Source organism: Anolis carolinensis, chromosome 2 (genome assembly GCF_035594765.1).
Source record: "Anolis carolinensis isolate JA03-04 chromosome 2, rAnoCar3.1.pri, whole genome shotgun sequence".
Classification (NCBI taxonomy): domain Eukaryota; kingdom Metazoa; phylum Chordata; class Lepidosauria; order Squamata; family Dactyloidae; genus Anolis; species Anolis carolinensis.
Window position 1 is genome coordinate 285,447,153 of NC_085842.1, and position 21,045 is coordinate 285,468,197.

General features: G+C 39.0%; 1 protein-coding gene across 1 annotated transcript in view; it reads right to left on the minus strand.

Annotated features, from left to right (window-relative positions):
- Positions 1 to 20,527, minus strand: part of ckmt2 (creatine kinase, mitochondrial 2) — a 36,849-nt gene extending 16,322 nt beyond the window's left edge. Inside the window, exons 1-3 of the mRNA XM_003216273.3 lie at positions 20,382 to 20,527; positions 6,385 to 6,556; positions 3,519 to 3,717 (exon numbers count right to left, since the gene is read on the minus strand). Of these exons, the coding sequence (XP_003216321.2) occupies positions 3,519 to 3,717; positions 6,385 to 6,536 (351 nt within the window). The 5' untranslated portion in view covers positions 6,537 to 6,556; positions 20,382 to 20,527. The remainder of the gene's footprint in view (positions 1 to 3,518; positions 3,718 to 6,384; positions 6,557 to 20,381) is intronic.
- Between the last annotated feature and the right edge of the window lie 518 nt (positions 20,528 to 21,045).

The window sequence follows — 21,045 nt, forward strand, 5'->3', positions numbered from 1 at the left end:
TTTATCTTAATTGTTAGTCATTCTGACTTTTTAAAAAGGTAAATTATACATTTGACAAAGAATACAAGCACCATTCAGATACATTAGTATCCCCCCCCTTTCTTGTTGAAGAAGATTGTTAACAACTCTGTAAGAAAACAGGACATTTTAATATTTCCCTCTGATCCACTATTTGAAACATTGATTTAGTAATCCCTTGGAATACAGAATTTTGTAATGGCAATGTAATGATAAATACATTTCTTTCCAGTCTTATCATTTCTTTTTGGATATTTGGCAAGTTGAAACAAGCCGTTTATCAGTGTGTCACACATTGCATTTAAATTAATGTAAATATACAATGCTAATACTGAACTCTAGAGCCAAAGAAGAATTAACAAAGGACTTCCAGAGCATTAGCACTTCAGTAGGGCAATCTCTTTCAGTTTTCTCGAAAATTATAGTTCCCATCATTAACCTATGCACCAATTACACTAATTAGCTAGCATATCTGACAGTGACAGTTTAAATGCTAGTGAATACCTGACAAAGTCTTTGCTCTTTTCGTTTTTTTCCTTTGCAGAATCGTTAATATTTCTCCTTTTATATTTTAAATCTGCCCTGTTTTAGATGACTCTCTTGTATCTCAAAAATGCTCTGTCTTTTTAAAAAGAAAGCTATACATTTTTTCTTAGCCAATGCAGCAAAGCATTTGATAAGGTCCCCTACAATATTTTGATTAACACATTGATTAAATGTGGACTAGATGGGAATACTGCCAGATGGAGCCATAATTGGTTGGAGAACTGTGCTCACAACCTCTGAGGATGCCTGCCATAGATGTGGGCGAAACGTCAGGAGAGAATGCTTCTGGAACATGGCCATACAGCCCAGAAAACTCACAACAACCCAGTGATTCCAACCATGAAAGCCTTCGATAACACATTGGAGTCGTAGGCCTAATGCAATGGTTCTCAACCTGTGTTTCCCCAGTTATTTTGGCCTTCAGCTCCCAGAAATCATAGCAGCTGGTAAACTCGCTGGGATTTCTGAGAGTTGTAGGCCAAAACACTTGGGGACCCCACAAGTTGAGAACCACTGGCCTAATGAAAGGGCCATTACTCCTCAGCATTTTTCTCAATGACTTAGATGATGGAGCAAAAACTTTGCAAATGACACAAAACTGTAGCTAATATGGTAGAAAAGAGGAACAGAATTCAAAGGGACCTAGATCAATGAATAAATTGGGCACCTTTGGTGAAGATAGCTATCTGACGACACCATCTGTATCTCACTATCAGTTTGCTTCTTCCCTGTGATTTTCTTGTCCCTCTTAAATGGACAGATAAATATTGGAATGTTCCCATTACTTACATTAACGTGATTGGTCACTTTCACTTCTGAGAAGGGATATGATAGTGATGTTTAAACATTTAAAAGGATGTCACATTGAGGAAGGGACAGGCTTGTTTTTTCCTGCTCTAGAGGTTAGGGCAAGGAGCAATGGATCCCAATTGCAGGAAAAAGATATTGCACTTAAATGTTAGGAAGAACTTCCTGATAGTTAAGAGGTGTTCAACAGTTGATAGTTAAGAGGTGTTCAACAGTGGGATATGCTGCCTGGGAGTGTGACGCAGTCTCCTTCTCTGGAGGCTTTTAAACAGAGGCTGGATGGCCATCTGTCTGGAGTGCTTTGATTGAGTGTTCCTGCATGACAGAAGGTTGGGATGGATCGCCCTTGGGGTCTCTTTGATTCTATGCAACTGCTTCTCAAGTTTTAAGCTGAAAAAAAATAAACTCTTTAGATAGCTTTGGGTTGCTTTAAAGTTGTGTTTTTTCAGATGGGGGCTTCATTGCCCCAAAACATCAAGGAGTTCCCTCAGTACCACAAAAATTGCTTGGGAATGATGCAATATTACATTTGGTGCAGCACAGCTACAGAGCTTAAAAGGGGGTGAAAATTTTTACTTGCTATTCATAGGACTATTGGCAAGATATCCTAAAAATGTCAAAACTCGGGGCAATTTAGTAGGCACAATGTACAGAAATTAGAATTAGAGCCTATGTAGTATCACAGGAGACTGTACAATGTGACCACCAGCCTCTGAAGCTAATATCTTAGGTTTCATTAGGAGAGTAAAACAGTTTCAGCAAGGGTTAAAGGGGTTATGGCAGCTTCTTCTTAATTAGAACCAGAAATATTGCTTCCCCTCTGGCTGCTACCCTTATTCCAGTCTCTAGGAAGCTTATTAATTCATTTTGAAAAACCTACAATAATTATATATTTCTACCTGTTGGAAGAGAAAAACTGGGCACTGCTTTACATTAGATTTCAATGCATTCTTCTACAGTTTGACAAAATTCCTATAGGCTATGTGTCTTTGTTTCCCCCATTTGTTTTAATATTTTCTATCTGAGCTGTGAATTGCAATTTTAATGTACCTAATAAATAAAACAAGAAGCTATTTGGGTAGAATTTAAAAACATTGTTGTGTTAGTCTGAAGAGGGAATCTTGGAGACTAACAGAGAATGGAGTTGGTAACATACGTTTTGATAGATGCATCTGAAAAAGTAGACTTAATGCAGGTTGGCAGTTTTATCTCCATGGCTCAATAGTATGGAACATGGGAATTGTAGTTTCATGCTAGTGTCTCACCAAACTCAAAATCTCAGGATTCCATAGCATTGAGCCATGGGAGTTAAAGTGGTGTCAGACTGCGTTAATTCTGCAGTATAGATACACCCTTAGTCTGTTACCAACTTCATTCTCTCAGTTAATCTCTAGGTGGTGCCAGATCCCATTACCGCTTTAAGTCTTTTTTGTGGAGAGGAAAAAGTGGGGTACAAATAAACATAATAAATATAAACATTATTATTATTATTATTATTATTATTATTATTATTATTATTATTATTGCATATTGAAAAAGTGGCTATATTAGTTTTCAGAAAACACAGTCCCAGAAAAACCTATAAATATTTTTAAATATTTTGAAAAGTATTTTTCCACCCAGGTTTTCTCATGCCTATTCTCTGAAAATACTTTTTTATACATGCCTTCTCTGCCAGAGCCTCACAAAGCTAAAAATCCCAAGATTCCCTAGCACTGAGCCATGGCAGCTAAAGTGAGTCAAACTGCATTAATTATATAGTAGAGATGTATACTGATATTTGGAAATCTAGGTTTTTTAAAGTTCTACTTTAAAATAAAAACCTCAGACTAAATTTAACAGTGAAAGAGCAAGCAGCTGTAGGAGACAAATAAAATATTGTCTTCTATGCCCTCATTTTATATCACTATATACAGAGCTTCTTTGATGGTGCTTTAGCCTCACTGAGCTTCCTATTAAGGGGGGGAAAGATTCCAAAATCCAACAAAGAAGAAAAATATTCATATGGCTTTTGTTTTGTGCACACTCTAGTGTCCTATTCCCCTTAAACTCTACAGTTAATGGCAAATGAGGAATCAGTTATATGCTTCATGAATTAAATGTACAAGCCAGTGACATAGACACACCATATGAATGTTTGTTTTTACCTCGTAAGATTCCTCATCCCCGGCGACCATGCCCACAGTTTTAATGAAAGGGTGGCCAGGATTGTCAACGCCTGTTTGGATACACTGATCCAAGGTATAACCATTGGGAGTCATTTTGTCCCTCAGTTTGGCATAGATTGCCGGAGTGAGGCACTCAGCCATGCAGTTGTTGTGTTTACGAAGATCAGGATAGTCTGCACTGGATAAAAAGAAATTAAAGACATTCATATTAATAAGTAACGCTTGCTGTGTTTTAAAGTTCATAAATATATGCAGAGGAAGGTGGAGGAAATCAGTATTGTTCTTGTCTTCATGCCTCTGTGCCTTTGTGGAAAAGGGGGGAAACGAGAGAGTGTAAATATTTTACAGTGAACTGGATGATGTTAAGAAAAACAGCAGGAGACTGGGAAGCATAATTGGTTGTTGACTCAGGCATGCAGTTGAAATTTACATGGAAGCAAACATACAGTGCTTCCAGGGGGGATGCTGGCTTCGGCTGAAACCACTGAGACAGTTGAAGTGGAGATGGAAGGAAGAATTGATATTTGTGCCGGTTTCTGCCAAATCCAATGTGCAAGTAAAGTTAATGAGCTGAATACACAGCTGGTAGAAATCAACACAACCAAAGCAGAACTGCTGAAACAATACCTGTTCACACAATTTGCAAAGATGGACCTTTTACACTAAAATATTGATACTTTCATTATTCAAAATCAATACTACCAAAGAATGCGAGTGTGGTGCAGTACTCAGAGAACTTTGTTCAAGATGCCAATGAGCCAATAAAACACGTTGGGTAAATGCAGGCCAGTCATTCACTCTCAGTCTAATCCAGTGGTTCTCAACCTGGGGTCCCCAGATGTGTTTGGCCTTCAGCTCCCAGAAATCATAACAGCTGGTAAACTGGCTGGGATTTCTGGGAGTTGTAGGTTAAAAACTTCTGGGGACCCCAGGTTGAGAACCACTTGTAATCTAAATGCTAGCGGGGAGATGCTGTGAACGTCTTGGAGGATATACATTTAACTAAGAATTGTTGTATATCTTCAAGTCATTTCTGACTTAAGGTGATCTTAAGGTCCCCAGGTGTTTTGGCCTACAACTCTCAGAAATCCCAGCTAGTTTACCAGCTGTTAGGATGTCTGAGAGTTGAAGGCCAAAATATCTGGGGACCCACAGGTTGAGAACCGCTGTCCTAAGGAGAACTTGTCATTGAGTTTTCTAAGGCTAATTAGGATACAATTAGGATATCATTATGCATCCTGCCATTTTTTCTGACTGAATGCAGATGGGATGGGTACTGACCCCATCACACCCGAATACTATGATTCTTACCTTCGAAAAATGCTGTGCTTTGTCCCATCACACCATGAAAAGCTGGCTCTTCCCAATCCATTCAGAAAACCCCCTATGTCACTCTATGACCTTTAATAAATGTTCTAAATCTGCACAGTGATGTAGCCTCGAAGTCTCGAATTACTGCTCTCACGAAATTTGAAAGTGTATTCATGTCTGCATAGTAAATGCATTCATCTTATCATTACCTTTGGGTGCAAAATACAGAGATCTATAGTACAGAGTTCTGAGGAATCTAATCTTATTGGAATTTTAATCGATAGATTATTGATTCATTAGATATGGCTCCTTTGCTGCATCTATTATTGCTGCTGCTGTGGTGACTACTTCAGTTTTATGAAGCTGAACTCGAGGCAATGCAGAGGCTACAACAGCTTCTGACAATGTTGCTTTTTCTGAGGAGGAGGTGCAATAGTTAAAAATAAAAGTCTGTTCCTTCAACACAGATACAGAGGAAGAAATTGAGCAGATTCTGGTTACATTTTTTAAAAATATATACAATTAAGTAAAGTAGAAATTCCAGATTTCCTTACTCTTTGACATCCCAAACAGAAATAGCGGCTGCTTCCATCATGAAAATTTTGAGTTCAAAATATTCCGCCCACTAAACACGCTCCCTGATGACAAGTCGTACAGTTGCTGATGGGATGCATATTGATTTCCCAATCACATGCAAAAACAGCACTTCAGCAACTGAAAACTCCATAGTATTTCACATACTACAGTTAGAATATCATTAAAAATATTCTGTTTTTGTGAAGTTTTGCAGACAAATTTTGATGGATTACTGATGGGATAGGGTAAACATCATGTGATGGGACCCGTTGGAAATCATCCTCAATCAGTCTCAGAAACTGAGTATTTCCTAATGTGATGATCTCCTAAGAGTGTGTGACTTGCCCTAGGTCACCCAACATGTTTTCATGGCCAAATATGAATTTGAATCCTATTCTCTAGAGTCATAGACCTAAACACTCAGACCACTATGCCAAGTTGGTTCCTTAATTAAGAATACCAGTTAGAAATTTTCCTACCTTTCTATTGAAGAGTCTGTGTCTTTAAAAACGATGATTTACTTATCATGAGGAGTATCTGCTTATGCTTCTCTAAATTTCAACTTTCTCATTTTCTGCCCTATTCACCTTAGTTCATCCTCTGACTCACTGCCGAGTGCTTTTCCTTGCTTACATTTTGTAGCATAATCTTCTTTGGCTTTCCACAAGACTTTTCGCCAACTTCAGCTATGTGGGTTGTGTTCTGATTTCCTCCCTTCTACTTTCTTTAATTTAGTCCCAAATCTTGGAAAGGCCATATTTTAGGTCTATGCTCATGGAAACCGCCAGCCAAGTAAGGCCATATGACTTCTTCCCTTACATGCTGACTGGCAATTCTCCCCTGCATGCTTTACTTTCTCAATATGCTACCTTTTCCCAAAAATTGTTCAGTAGAGATGTTACGTTTTTTGAAGCAACATATCCCAGCATTTATTCATAATTAGAATCAAAGTATTTACCTTGGAGGAAATAATCTGTTTCTTCCAGAAGATCCAGCTTTCACATTATGTTGATTCAACAGGTATCCAGTTGTCAAGGCTCCAGTGCTAACGGTTGCAAAGAGAACAGCGGTTTTTCGACCTGCCAGGAGACGTGAGAATGTGCTGGCCATTTTTTGAAACCCTGATGTTTCTGAAAAATGAGAACATAAACTTATTATCAAAACTGAAAATATAAAATAGGAAATGATTAATAAGGAAAATAACAGTAGTGATGAGCTCAATTGGATGATGACCTAGCCCTATTGTAATTCAATTCGAATAGATATTCACATTCAATGGATAAATCAGAGTACTATTTGTTCGAGTCATCTTGGATCCTTTGTGAGGCTGCCCTTGAAGATAAGTAGGAAGCTTCAAACAATGCAGTTATTCCACAATTCAGAACCATAAGGCAGCTTAGTCATAATGCATCTTATATTGCATGTGGTAACACAATTGACTTCCAGATTATTTCAAGGCCCCAAATTCAAACTGTCTTGATAATTAAATCCCTTAATGGCTGAGGATGAGTAAGTGTAGGCATGTTCTGGTTAGGCCATTTTTGGAGCTCCCAAATCCTACCTGGAAGCCCCTAAAAACTCCAAATGTTTTTTTGTTTGTTTTTTAATGGAAGTTTTTTGGCATGAATGCAGCCCAAATTGTACATCAGTATGGCTATTCAACATCATTCCACTAAAACTGCCCTTCCCACTTCACTATTGAAAAAATTTGGCCAAAACATTACATCACTCTTCTAGCATGCAGGTATAAGGAGTTGATCTGTGGATGAAAATTGTTGACTGTCTCCTCCAGAAATTGGCTAGCTTAATGAGCCGAGTTCTCATTTTCTTGGCTCCTTCTCCTTTATGGCCTCCATTCTTGAGATTTATGATCAGGCAGTACATTCCTGGCTTGTTTGAGTGCTTGATTGTCATCACCTGGGACAGGATGTAGAAAGTACAGCTCTCCAGATGTTGCTGGGCTACAACTTGATTCAGCCCTAGCTAGCATTGCCAATAGTAAGGGACAATGGGCCCTCATGACTAAAACATTAAGGGCTGCTCTTTGTTCATCCCTGAATTGAAATGGATTTTGCTGGGATGGCACCAGAACTGATGACTTGCTACATCTATTTCTCACTTCTCTTCATTCAAAGGTCAGTAGACCTTCTTTATTTCACCATATCTGGGGAAATCGTTTCTTAAATTTCTGACTTCTACAGCTACTACTCTTTGGAAGAGGGAAGACAAATGTTTTAGCTGTTGCTGTTAATGTCACTCATGGACTTAATATCTTAATGTATACAAACATACAAATTGAGACAACTGGTGGTTAATTGAGCTTTGTAAATAATGTGGGTGTTGTAAACGCTTCTCAGGTTTGTTTAGTAGAGGTTTGTTTATTTGTTTGTTTTCTTCATCATAGTGACGGATCTCAGGCTCAGAAATGTGAAAATCAATGTTAATAGAATACTGCCTAAAGCTTACCATAAACATTTTCTAGAAATGAATGGCTTTCTTTCAACCACAATAAATGTAGCCCATAATACTATATCCCCAGAAAAAGAGCTTTCTAACTTTGTTTGTCTCCAGGTTACCTGAAGGGTTGCATGCTCCCGCATTGGCCTTTCCATATTTAGAGGTTTTCTGGGTGAGCCTTTTCTCCATTCTACCACCCTCGCAGGTATATTTTGATGGGAACATAGGAAAGGGCTACTTTCATCATCCAGAAGCACCCCGCTCATCCACACCACAGACCTTTGTAAATTCAGAGTGTAAATCCTTTGAGATTAAGATGGCTTCTGTTGGGTATTTACAGTTGTGGCAATAGCACTACATTTGTAAATACACCACATAAATGAATGCTTAAAATATTAACTGCATTTAGGAATGCCAGCTAGGATCATATCTGTGCTGCTGGAGAAATTTGACATTTATCCTACCTAATCGTAGGCAGAAATGTGTAGTGTATTTGCTTTGTCTATTATTACCCATCCCAGTTCTGCACCAGGTGGTAGTTTGCACAAAGTGACTTCTGCATGTGCCCACATTGCACCTTCAATGCCAGCACTTCAAGGGAGGAAAGATTAAACCAGTTAGAATCTATCTACCCATAGTGCTTTTCTCCAAATGAAAATTTTTGCACAATCAAAACCTGCCATGTTTATGTTACATATTACTTTAAGAAAGCTAGCATCATAAGAAGAAAGTGTGTTGCTCTCTACTAACTTGTATTTGAAGGCTTCAGCAAAGTTTGCTCTGTGTCCCCAAACATCATCTCTGACAAAGACAATGTCATTTTTGAACAACAATCATTCTAGCCTCAGGATGAATCCGATTATTGTCATCTAGATCTTCTTAGTATTCATATTGTGGGGTGATTGACATTCATAAGGTAATTTAGCTATTTTCCTGGAAAACCACTTTTTGTCATAAGACCTCCTTGCCCCCAGTCAAACGGCTGCAATCTGTTCCTTATATACTTATTACATATTATTGTATAGGTCTGCAGAGGACCATGTTTGATGCTTGTTCTGTGCCTATTCTAAACTGTTTGATGCCAGATTTCCATTAGTCTTCAGGGCAAAGGGCATTGGAAAACAAATCAAACTGTTTATGCATCCAGTGAGCACACATTTCACATATCAGGGCTTAATCACAAAGAAGAAGCACTGACCTAGTGAATAAAAGAAAAGGTTTTGGGTCAATAATTGGTGTCGGTCAGGATTGAGGTTTGCCCTAACCACAGGTAAGAGGTGGAGATTACATGCATGATGTTTCTTTTCATATCATGCAGTTATTGGGAGCTAGATCAAGAAACTACTAAAAGACAGCATAACGTAGTGGACTAGAATTGTGGAGATCTGAGCCTCTGAAACTCTGATTCCTGAAACTCATTGAATGACCTTGAGCTTATTTATTTGTGTCAGAAGCCAACCGAGGGTACAAATTGTAATGTATTTGAAAACACAGTTTAAAAAAATAGCAATATACTAAATGTCCTTTGACCAGTAGCTGGCCACTTGGAGTGCCTCTGGGGTTGCTATAAGAAGGTCCTCCATTGTGCATGTGGCAGGGCTCAGACTGCATTGTGGTAGATGGTCTGTGGTTTGCTCTTCTCCACACTCGCATGTCATGGACTCCACTTTGTGGCCCATTTCTTAAGGTTGGCTCTGCATCTCGTGGTGCAAGAGCGCAGTCTGTTCACTGCCTTCCAAGTCGCCCAGTCTTCTGTGTGCCCAGGAAGGATCTCTCATCCAATGTCAGCCATGGGTTGAGGTTCCGGGTTTTAACCTGCCACTTTAGGACTCTTGCTTGCTGGGGTGTTCCTGCGAGTATTTCTGTAGATCTTAGAAAATATTTCTATGTTTCAAAGTTGGCATGCTGGCTGATATCCAAACGGGATGGGCCGGAGATCTCGATGCCTTGGTTCTAGAGCTAATCTTTGTCTCTCTGCTTGACTCATCTGAAAGGGTTGTTGTGAAGATAAATTCAGGAGAAGAGCTATGAAGGCCACCTTGAGCTCCCTTGGAGGCAGGTGGGATGACATTTGCCCCTCCGACGTTTGCAGATTTGATTACAATGTTCTCTTCGGAAATCTTCTATGGACAACTTCCACCAGAGGTTGACTCACAGAATCATACTGTATAACCTAGACATTTCTAGAGTGTTCTCTCTGATATCAAAAGCAAGATATAAAATGATTCATGATTTTTCCACTTCCATTGGGGTCCTGCACCTCTTACTTCAGTGAATGTGGAAGGCTCACTGTAAATGTCATCAATTGCTACTAATTAAACATTTCAATTGGTTAGATTTAAGCTGTTATTTCTTTTGAAATTGTAATAAAAGTTAAGTAAAAAAACAACTCTCTTGGAGCCCAGTTATATAGTAGGGGATTTGGAGAGGGTGCAATTTTGAGGGGAACAGCATTGGCACTCAATTGTCAGGATGGAATGAAAGTACTATTCTACTACAACTAGCAATTTACCTCAGTGTTTGTTTCCCTAAATCTTTGTTCCAGGCTGTTGTTAAAAAAAAAACACAAGTTTTATATATCTTCGGAACAGCTATTTTATGCCTTGTGGATTCATTACAGAGAAAAATATGACTTTCACAAACTACATCAGCTCAAGATTGCATTAACAGCCTATCCACATGCCCTAGAGGTTAACATGAGAAACTCGCATGAATTACAAGAGTCAGAAGTAATTGACTCATAAGATGTTTTCCAAAGCATACAAAAATTAGGTCTGCTTCTATAGAAAGAAGGGCTGCTTCTGATATTCAGTTTCCCTATGTACATTTTGGATGTGGGGAATGAAAGACCAGCCAATGTATGCATTTTTATAAGTTGAGTTAAGATCCACTTTTAAAATACAAGATGACAGCAAGTGACATTGGAAGCAGCCTTGATGTTTCAAAGTTCAATAGCAAAATCTCATGCAATGGACAAATATTTCTAAATAATGGGTTGCTGTGAGTTTTCAGGGCTGTATGGTCATGTTCAGAAGCATTTTCTCCTGACATTTTACCCACATCTATGGCAGGCATCCTCAGAGATTTTAAGGTCAGACCTTACAACCTCTGAGGATGCTTACCATAGATTTAGGTGAAACATCAGGAGAGAATGCTTCTGGAACATGGCCATACAGCCCAGAAAACTCACAGCAACCCAGTGATTCTGGCCATGAAAGCCTTCGACAACACATTTCTGAATAATCATTGAGGTCCATAGGAATTGTTCTTGTGAGTTTAACATGGCCTTGAGGATCAAAAAATATTTTCTGTTGACTGCCCAAGAGTATGAAATTGCTAGAATTACCCCTATTCTGAGCGATATATATGGCATTCTTATCTATCAAAGGACTGTCCCTTCTAATGTATTTTCTTAGACTGATAATCTGTCAAAATTAAGGAAACAAACCAGACAATGAGGTTAGATTTCTTAAAAATAAGCAAAACATTTCCTCTGTTGAAGACAAGATATTCCATCAAATAACAGGTAACATTAATATCATCAGACAGCCCGTCATATTTGGCTAGTTCATATCATTTCTGCTAGCGAGGACAAGGAAAGCTGTTTTTATATCCTGATCATTCTTTAAAATAATGGGATGTGACACAGTCATCACATATATTGGACTAGCAATGATTGATTGACTGGCTATTATTATTACATCCTGATGCCTTTTCATGAAATGGGTTGGAAATAACAAAATTGGAGCATATACAAATAGCAAATGCCCTAGTGCTGTTACATGAACACGCTGTTTGGTTTGTGCCTCTCAAAAGTAGGATAAATCAGCTCAGTCTTTATAAAAGTCTCTCCCATTGACATTGCTATTATTTTGTCCCAGGTGTGATTTGTGCGCAAAATTGCCAGTGTCCAAAATCTACGTGTTATTGTGTGATAGACAGCATTATTTTAAAAATCCATAGTCATTTCTTTGGTATGGTGAATTGGTTTTTCAGCATGGAGGCTATTTCATTCCCCTTCACTTGGAAAACTAAATGGGTTCAATATATGAGGAAATATGTGCATTTCAAACCAATATAAGTATCATACCCTGTCCAAGGTACTGGGAATGATAACTTACTTTTGCCACCCATTTGTTTTGTTTAGAGTACTGATCGTAACATCATTCAAATGAAGATGCTCTGTACTTTATAAAATAGCAACTGGCTGATAGCCCCTTGATTCTTTTTCCAATGGCTTATTTAATGTGTGATGTGCCCTTAACCTTTCATGACATTAACTGGCATAACACCTAAGCCTGGAGCAAACGGAGCTGCCTTGATTCTCACCCCTATGCCAGTTTCATCAACCTTCACTCTGAACAAGCATCTAAAATTAACCCGTGTTCCCACACAAGAGGCAGACATAACAGAAGGCACAGAAAAATAGAAGTGGGAGTAGAGTACAAGGAGGTCTGATAGTAGGTACACTTGCATAGATGGGCATGTGGGAATGAAGTGAGTGCAAAACAAGGGAAAATATTCAGGGCAGGTCCTATAGTGGCTTTCAGATGTGCTAAAATTAACAAAAGATGAGTAGTTTTTTAGATGTTTCTATGGTTATTATTTAATTTGAAAGTATACTAACAAGTACTGTTTAGAGACATACCCTATACTCATGCATAAGTCTAGAAGATTTAGTCAAAACATCAACTCCAAAAACCTGGAGTGACTTATCCACATATCAATCTGAGTACTATATCTTAAATATTACCAAAAAAAGTAACCATCTCCTCTTCTGAGTGGTCCAAGGCAAGAGCTTAGTCCATCTCAGTGGAATCGAAAAAGAGCACTAACTTCCTCTACTCTCTCTGCCATATATCCTTTTTGAATGACTGGGTGGGAAATGATGTAACTGGAGTGGCTGGCCCACTGAATTGGAACTGGTGTTTTAATCTCTTTGTTGAATAACTTATCCATGGGTCATAACAAAATCCTTAATTTGGGCCCAAAACGGGCTCTCAACTTATATGTACATGAGGTCAACTAATACATCAGAATATATAGTAGCCATGTTAGTCTGAGATATTTGTATGCTGATGGATATTGGAGCACCTTAAAGATAAGATAATGCAGTTGGTAGCATAAGTTTACATAGACTTGACATCCATTTGAGGAAGCAGATTTAGAATGCAGCTACAGTGTAAAATTAATGCAGTTTGACACAACTTTAACTGCCATAGCTCAATACCAAGAAATCATAAGAGCTACCAATAATCTTTGGCAGAGAATTCTAAAACTTCCAGAATTTCATAACATTGAGCCATGGCAGTTTAAGTGGCGTCAATCCGCATTAATTCTATACTACAGGTACTGTGATGACTTATGGGCCATGTAGTCCCGTTCCTAGTACTGTTGTGACAGATGAAGAGGAAAACTTGGGTTTCCCACCGTTTCTGCCAGATTTGGAGCCCTTGCAGCTGCAGGATGTTTGCCCACAAGAAGTCAGACAAACAAGCCTTGAGGAGAAATCTCCCCCATTTTCTCGCCGTCTTTATTATAATCAAGATAGACACGCGCGGGAGGCGACTCGCCGAAGCGCCCGGATAGCTGCCAGACAATTAGATGATTAAGTCTGTTTCCCTTGGGAAAGTTTAAGGAGTCCTGCATCTGGACAGTATAGGTTTCGGTTCTTGTTCCCCAGAGGAAGTGTGCTTTGGCGGGAAAACAAGATCCTATATAGATGCTTGGCCACAAAGGATTCCTTGCGGAGTCAATTCGTCAGCTTCGGAAGTAGATTGTGTGTGGACTACGCTACTCCAGTTTCCAGGACCTTGCTCTCGTTCCAGCCCTGCCTTGTTCCCCGGACCTCGCCACGGATTTCGCCACGGACCCTGTTCTTGCTCCTCGCTTCTTGTTGCCTTGAATCAAGCCTTGTTTGCCAAGAATCTAGTTTGCTCCCCAGCCTTGCATCAAGCTCCATGGACTAAAGGACCTTGTCATTTCCCCTCACTTTGCTTGGCAAAGTGTGTGTTTCGGTTATTGGATTACAACTTTGGACTTTAATATCTCATATTGGACATTGTTTTCCTGGACTATATTTGACCTTTCCTGAAAGGTCTACTTCTGAACTATATTCTACACTTGTTTTTATTAACTTTATATATTTCCTCAATAAAGATATTAGATAGATTCTGGCCTCTGTGTATGGTTATTGGTGCTCTGCAGCCTGGGTCCTGACAGGTACAGCCATATTCTATGAAAATTCACACTATCGACTTTGTTCTCTCTGTTGCATACAAACACTTTTCAGGTATTTGTACCTGTTGTGTGTGTGACAGCATAGTAGCAGGTTTTCTCTCCTCCTGACACCTAAACGGTTACCACATAACACATTAATTCGGCTCTGTTCCAATATCATAATGAACATTGAACTGCGGAAAAGAAGCCTGGCACCAAAATGCCCTCTGTTGTAATAAATTCATTCTTTGCACATAAAATATCTGCAAAGCCAGCCCAATACATTTTGCTATCTGACACAAAGGAGAGCAAATCCTTACCCCCACATCCAACATATAGTACCAAACAGGAATAGCAACTGAATCTGTTTTAGCACCAACAAAGTAATACTGTAGCATCCCCCATCAGTTAAAGATGGGTCAGGTTTGAGGTTGTTGGACAGGTGAGGTCACGCACAGGTCTCCTGTCTTGTCTAAATTGCAGGGTGACCCCCCCGTCCCTCTTGTTTTAGCCAATTTTGGAGTTGGGAAGAGATGAAATCTGATATGAATATCGGGGAAATAATCTTCACTTCACTTCACTTTATTTCTTAATTAGTCGCTCTCCACCAGAGTGCTCCGAGCGACTTACAATTTAAAATATTCCACAATAGAAAACATTCATCATAAAAACATTCACCATAAAAACATTCAACCTAAAAACATTCAACAGTGAAGATTTGGCAAATTTGATCTGATTTACTTAAATGCACAACCAACCAAAATAATCTGAAAGCATCTTGTCAACAATAGGTATATAATCATGGTGCCTGGAGACAGTAGCAGCATATAAACTGAATTCTACATGACATCATACATTCAGAACCTATTGTGGGCTGGATGAGTCTTGCCAAAGACAAGTGTGACTATTTTCAAAGGTTGTTAAATCCTGTTCTTGGTTCTTTGTGGACTCTGCAGCAGGGAAAAGACTAGTGAACTCTACAGTCGTCCTAGCTAATAAATCCACAAGCATTCTGGGTCTATTCCAGAAGGAGATACAACAACTTTCCCTTTGTTTGTATGATATTTCTGAGATTTCATGGCCATTGTATTTTATAAAGTGGTAGTGAGGACGACGTCAAACTTTCCAAGAAAAATAAAATAGAATGCTTATAAGATGCAGCTCAGATGGTTATCTTCTTTTCTAAGATTCAAAAGCCTAAATAATATCAATTCTATTTTTAGCGTTATATTTAGAATATGCATAAACTAGCTCAAGGACAGGCATATAGGAAATGTTCTTATATTGGCAACCTAATTAATCTAGTATCATTTCTCTATACTAGCTTTCCCTAAACCTGGAGATGATGGGAGTTTTAATCCCAAACATCTGAAACAAATAAGGTTGAGAAAGGCTGACCAGTTCTGACTGGCATTTCCTGCACTGTTTGAAGGTCAAACTAGATCATGTATAGCATATTTTGGAGAGTCATTCTCTCCAGTGATGAAATGCATATGCTTTCCCCATCTCCATATCTTTTGTACCATGTGCTAAGTTTTACAATCAATCATTAGAAATAAGGATTTAATGTCTACTTTTAATTGTTGAAACCTGTAACTCTGAGGCAACCCGGTATGGGAGGGGAGACAAGTTCATTGTAAGAAATGTGCATTATCCTTAGACTGACCCACATGTAGGATTATCTCCTTGCCCTACCATGAGGAAATGCCAATGATAAGACCAGAGCTTAGAAACATTGCTATTGAATACAGTCAGCACAGCTGTCCATATGGACTGCCAAGGAGATCCTAGGACAGTGGATCACAACCTGTGGTTCCCCAGATGTTTTGGCCTTCAACTCCCAGAAATCATAACAGCTGGCTGAGATTTCTGGGAGTTGTAAGCCAAAACACCTGGGGACCCACAGGTTGAGAACCACTGTCCTAGGAACTTCAATCATACAACTCAATGTTATTTTGATTGCAGTAGGTGTAGTCCTGATTCCACACAATGACCTAAATCTTGTAATGCACAGGCATATTTAACCTTCCATGTGTGATTGAAAATGTTTTTTGGCCATTGTAGCCATGGTTGATTCATAGTTTTGCATGAGTAACTATTGAAGATATAATGACACATTGTCAGATGGTACATAATTGCCAGTGGTTTCAATATATCCCTTGATTCACTGGGATTGTAAAAAAATACCCCTTGTGCATACCCAGTGGAAAATGGGATGATGTGGAAGCTAATGACAGATACACAACCAGTTGTACAATGTCACTTGTACAATTCAAAAGATCAGTGGTCCCCATGTAAGCCGCTCTGAGTCCCCATTATTTATTATTATTATTATTATTATTATTATTATTATTATTATTATTATTATTATTATTATTATATGGTATAGTGCAAGTAATGCTCAATTATATCCGTGTAGATTTATGTTAAAGAAGTTCAATGTTAGACCTCAGCCAGCAGACATTTAAAAAAGAAACTAATGTATATTGTGCAGCAGAATACCTATTCCTTCATTTTGAAATGGGAGTGATTAATAGGGAACTACAGTGATTAGAAACAAAGCATGATGTTTTAATTCTGTACACAGATTTCAAACACTGCCCTCAGAGCTAATTTCTTGTCATGACCTTTCAAGCTGACTGCCACAAAAGAAAATGAAAACTCAGAGCAAATTTAATTGCTTTTTGTAGAACAACATTTCTTCACCCAGACCTGCAATATGTGAACTTCAAGAAACTGATAGCAGCCAGCCAATATAGAAGGTCACACGCTTGAAAGCTCTCACCTTTCTCCAGCATTTCTTTAAACAGATTTGTGCATCTGCTGTAAGCCAAGCTTCTGAAGCAGACACTTGCTCGTGCACTCAATAAAATAAAAATTGAATGCCCAACAGACCAGTTTGGAGGTTTAACTGTAAAAACTTCAGAAGTTGGGAAATTAAGTATCCAAACTAGCAAAACCTACTTCTAATCGCTATGCTTTAGATTGGGTCCAACACTCAAGAAAAGCATCCCTGCTTCTACTATTGAGAGTTTCAAGCCATGTCATTAATCCTTAGAGTCCTATGACTTATAAAATATGTTGGCATCTTTGTAGTGACTTACAGTGGCATTAAGGCCACTTGGAGGCCAGAATTCTTTACTGATCTCAATCAAAAAGAACAAGAGAAACCACATTTTGGGGCTTTTTGGGTGGTTTTTTTTTTTAAAAAAAAAACATAGGGCAGGAGTAATTCAGCCACCATTTTTTCAAAGTGAAGGAGTATTTGGGAGCATTTTGAGTCTTTAGAGCAAATTGGGGGGCAAAGATGGTGCTGGGCATTCCATATGGGACACAGACCCCACTTTACCACATGATTGGTGTAATAGTAGGATCTGTCTTGTGTCTTAAAAGTATGTCAAAATCGGGTACCAACTAGTCACCCACAGAGGGTGGAGAGATCATTTGCAGGGCCTTCAAAATCTCAAGTAAAAGAAATCTAGCTAAGTTGCATTGATGTGACAATGGCAGAGAATTGTACTTACTGCTCCTGCTGTTACTGCCGTGGAGGAGTCATTAAAATGAACTCCAGCCCACACTTGGAGAACTACTTCACCTTTGTCTGTCACCCCTGCTGCCTGCTGCACCGTGGAGATCAGCAAAAACTTGAATGCTCCAAATCCCACCCACCACCCAGTTTCACCTACTGTCAATTTGCACAGGGTTGGAGTGGGATTCTAAGCGTTTTGCAGACACTAACATACAGATCTGAGGAAAATTAGGTAACAAGGTTGCGAAAATTATTTTTCTGAAGTACGAATGACACAATTTCTCAAATGGGATAACTACTGGCCATGCTGTCTGGAGGATTCTGGTAGTCCAAAAAGATAATATTTCCCGTGTCTCATACGAAGTCGCATACTCACTTTTAGCAACTGGTGCTAAGTCCTGAAACATGAGCCTCTCATATTAGATTTGCGCAGCCTGTAACATTTAACATTGAAAGGACACTTCCTCACTGTTTGCTCAGCACAATTAAACCTCTCCACCCCACCTTCCAAAGGAGGATCTGCTTTCTTCTACTCCTGAGCCTTGATATCTCCTATTTGCAATTTAGGAACAGCAAAGACTCCCTGTTATTACTTCTACCAGGTCTCTCCAAGCTGACCTAGAGTTTTCACCTCTCCTAATGGCAGCATTTTCCAGGGACAGTTGCTCTCTTGGCTGGCATGTTCACATGGTGTCAGATTAAGCCCAGTGAATCTATAAACTGCAGGTCACATGTTAACCCACTGAAGCTAGAGAAGCCTAAAAGCAACCCTGCCAAAAGAGAAATGAGTGAGGTAGAGAGATGAAATAAATTGGTCCCTTTTTCTTTCACATTTATTTTCTTCTTGCCTTAATATGAAGAAACATGCAAGCATTAGACTGCTTTGCTTGTCATGGTGAAACAAAATCTATGGGCAGGAAGGTTGCCCTTTATGAAATGGTGTAGATTACATTTCGGTCATAACAGGAAGAGAAATGCATCTTGTGAACTCTGTGATTTTTTACTTTTTTCAAGGCATGTTAAGTTTGAGCAAAATGTTATACATCTGCTCAGAAACTGCATGATTATAATCTAAAGAGGAAGACATTAATATGTGAATCAATTTGCATTTTCAATTGTGGCCAGCGAAAACAACAACAATAACAGTATATTCCATGAACAGTAAAGATCTACCCAAACACATAATTTTCTCCATTATTATATAATAATTGCAGCTTTATTTTATTATATCTGCTAAAACACCACCCTGGGAGCAATGTTCCTATATGCATAAAATTAAATATTATTTTTGTTCATAATGCTTGCCTACCATTGATATAACTGAAATATTTATGCACTTAATTAATTTCAGGGATCCCATTTGTGCATTATTGTAATCTACTAGTTGTTTAGACAGCAATCCTGTTATCTTTGTACGTGGAAGTAAGCCTTCATGGAAACTAGTGGAATTTATTTCTAAGTGTAAGATTACATTATGTATGTAGGAACATGGAATGGCATTTACATTGCCCTGTTATTATCAGATAGCATTTAATGATTCAAAGTAGCACGGCACAGACTAGTTCAAATCTGCATGTAGTCTATATACTGTTGAAACACACACTCTGATAAAACCATTTGCTTCAATTATTTGGACGTGGTCTGGTATGTGATAAAAACCCAGTTCAAATGGAATATTCATTCTGAGGCCTATTGGGCTTAAAATGTACATGGAAAGGTTATCAGTGGCTGGGAGCTCATTTGTCTGGCTCTGTTGTTAAGAGGGAGATTGGACTACATGACAGCCGGGTCACCTTTTCCCAAAGGGACGTTTTACCAGTGTAATCCTAAATGTGGTTTTCCAGAAATTAAGTCTTGTTGTGTTTAAAGCTGCTTAGTCTCAAATATGTGTGTTTAGAACGGCAACTTGAGGACTGTGCCGGTGGTTTGATTGTTGGACCACAAATCTGCAGACTGGGATTCAATTCTCTGCTCAGCCATGGAAACCCACTCGGTGACCCTGAGCAAATCACAAACTTTCAGCTCAGAAAACTCTCTGATGGGGTTGTTATAAATCATCTTGGGGTCACCGTAAGTTAGAAAACACTTGAAGGCAACCAACAATGATTCTCTGGTACAAAAATGTTCTTATATATGAACTAATGAAATAATGCAACATGCCTTTGAAAGGGAAGAGAGCAGACCTGAGGACAGGAGCTTGTGGGATTATACTGTTTCTTACTAAACTAAGACAACAATAGTTGATTAAATGAAAAATTAAAAACAAGGTACACAAGTTAATAATACTCTTCACTAAAATCTAAGATGCTGGGTAATTCAGGCAGAAACCATTCTGGGCAGGAATCAAGTAATATACGATTCTGTTCTCGTGTACTGTTGTTTTCCAACAATAAAGAAGACATCACAATACTTTATCATCTCTCTCATATTAATACAAGACATTTATGGACAGGGTTGACATTTCAAAACTGTCTATTCAACAGGTTGCCTGTAGAAATGTTTATTACGATTTGCATAAAGCGGGTTTTGTTTTCTTATATTTCACATGTTTGTTTCAGAATCACTGTTTGGAGCCGAAGCAGTGCGATCTGACAAAATATCACTGCCGGTGTTTGGAGCACTTATGCAAATCAGCAAGCTCTGTCTCCCAAAAGGCTACAATCTTTGGCATTTTTGAGTCCATTTTAAATAACTTTCCCCTTTCAAATGTCAGCGCTCAGGGCAAATAAACAGACGGGAGTCCAACTGACCTTGAAGCCGAAGCCAGACACGTCCTGCAAGCCCAGGAGCCAAGAAGTGTAAAGTGAACAAGCAGTTTGTGCTGCGACAAAATTACAGGTCATACGAGGAGCAAAGCGGGAGGGTGGGGGAAGAAAGGGGATAAGTGCTCCTTCCATTAACCAATCCCTTTCCTCTCCGGTCTCTTTGATACATTTTGGTCACATAGCCATGCCCTTGAGAATACAACAAGGATGACCTAGTGTGGCACGCTTAAGTCTCTGCGCCTAAATAGATATTTAATGCTGGCCTCAATGTTCCTCCAAACTCTTTTCCTTTTGGGACTTGAGGCAAAATTTCTCCCATCCCTCATCGTCAGCCAGCTTGGTGATTACATTGGCTTGGGTGATTACATGTAATGGGTTTTTTTTCTCCTTTTCTGGGAGAGATGTGCATTTGGTACACCAGAGGCATATGGGGTAAAAATAAGATGGAAAGTGACAGCAGTGGAGGTAATCGATTACCCCTCCCAGGGGATCAATTAGCCCCCTGCCACCCAGCCACCCGCATGGATCTTTTTCAGCAGCCAGAGTTTGGGATTCTTTACTATGCATCACCAAGGGCGGATGTCAACAATGCACTCTACATTTTGCAATCCATTTTTGCCCTGGATCTGAGACCCACTCGCATTTGCTG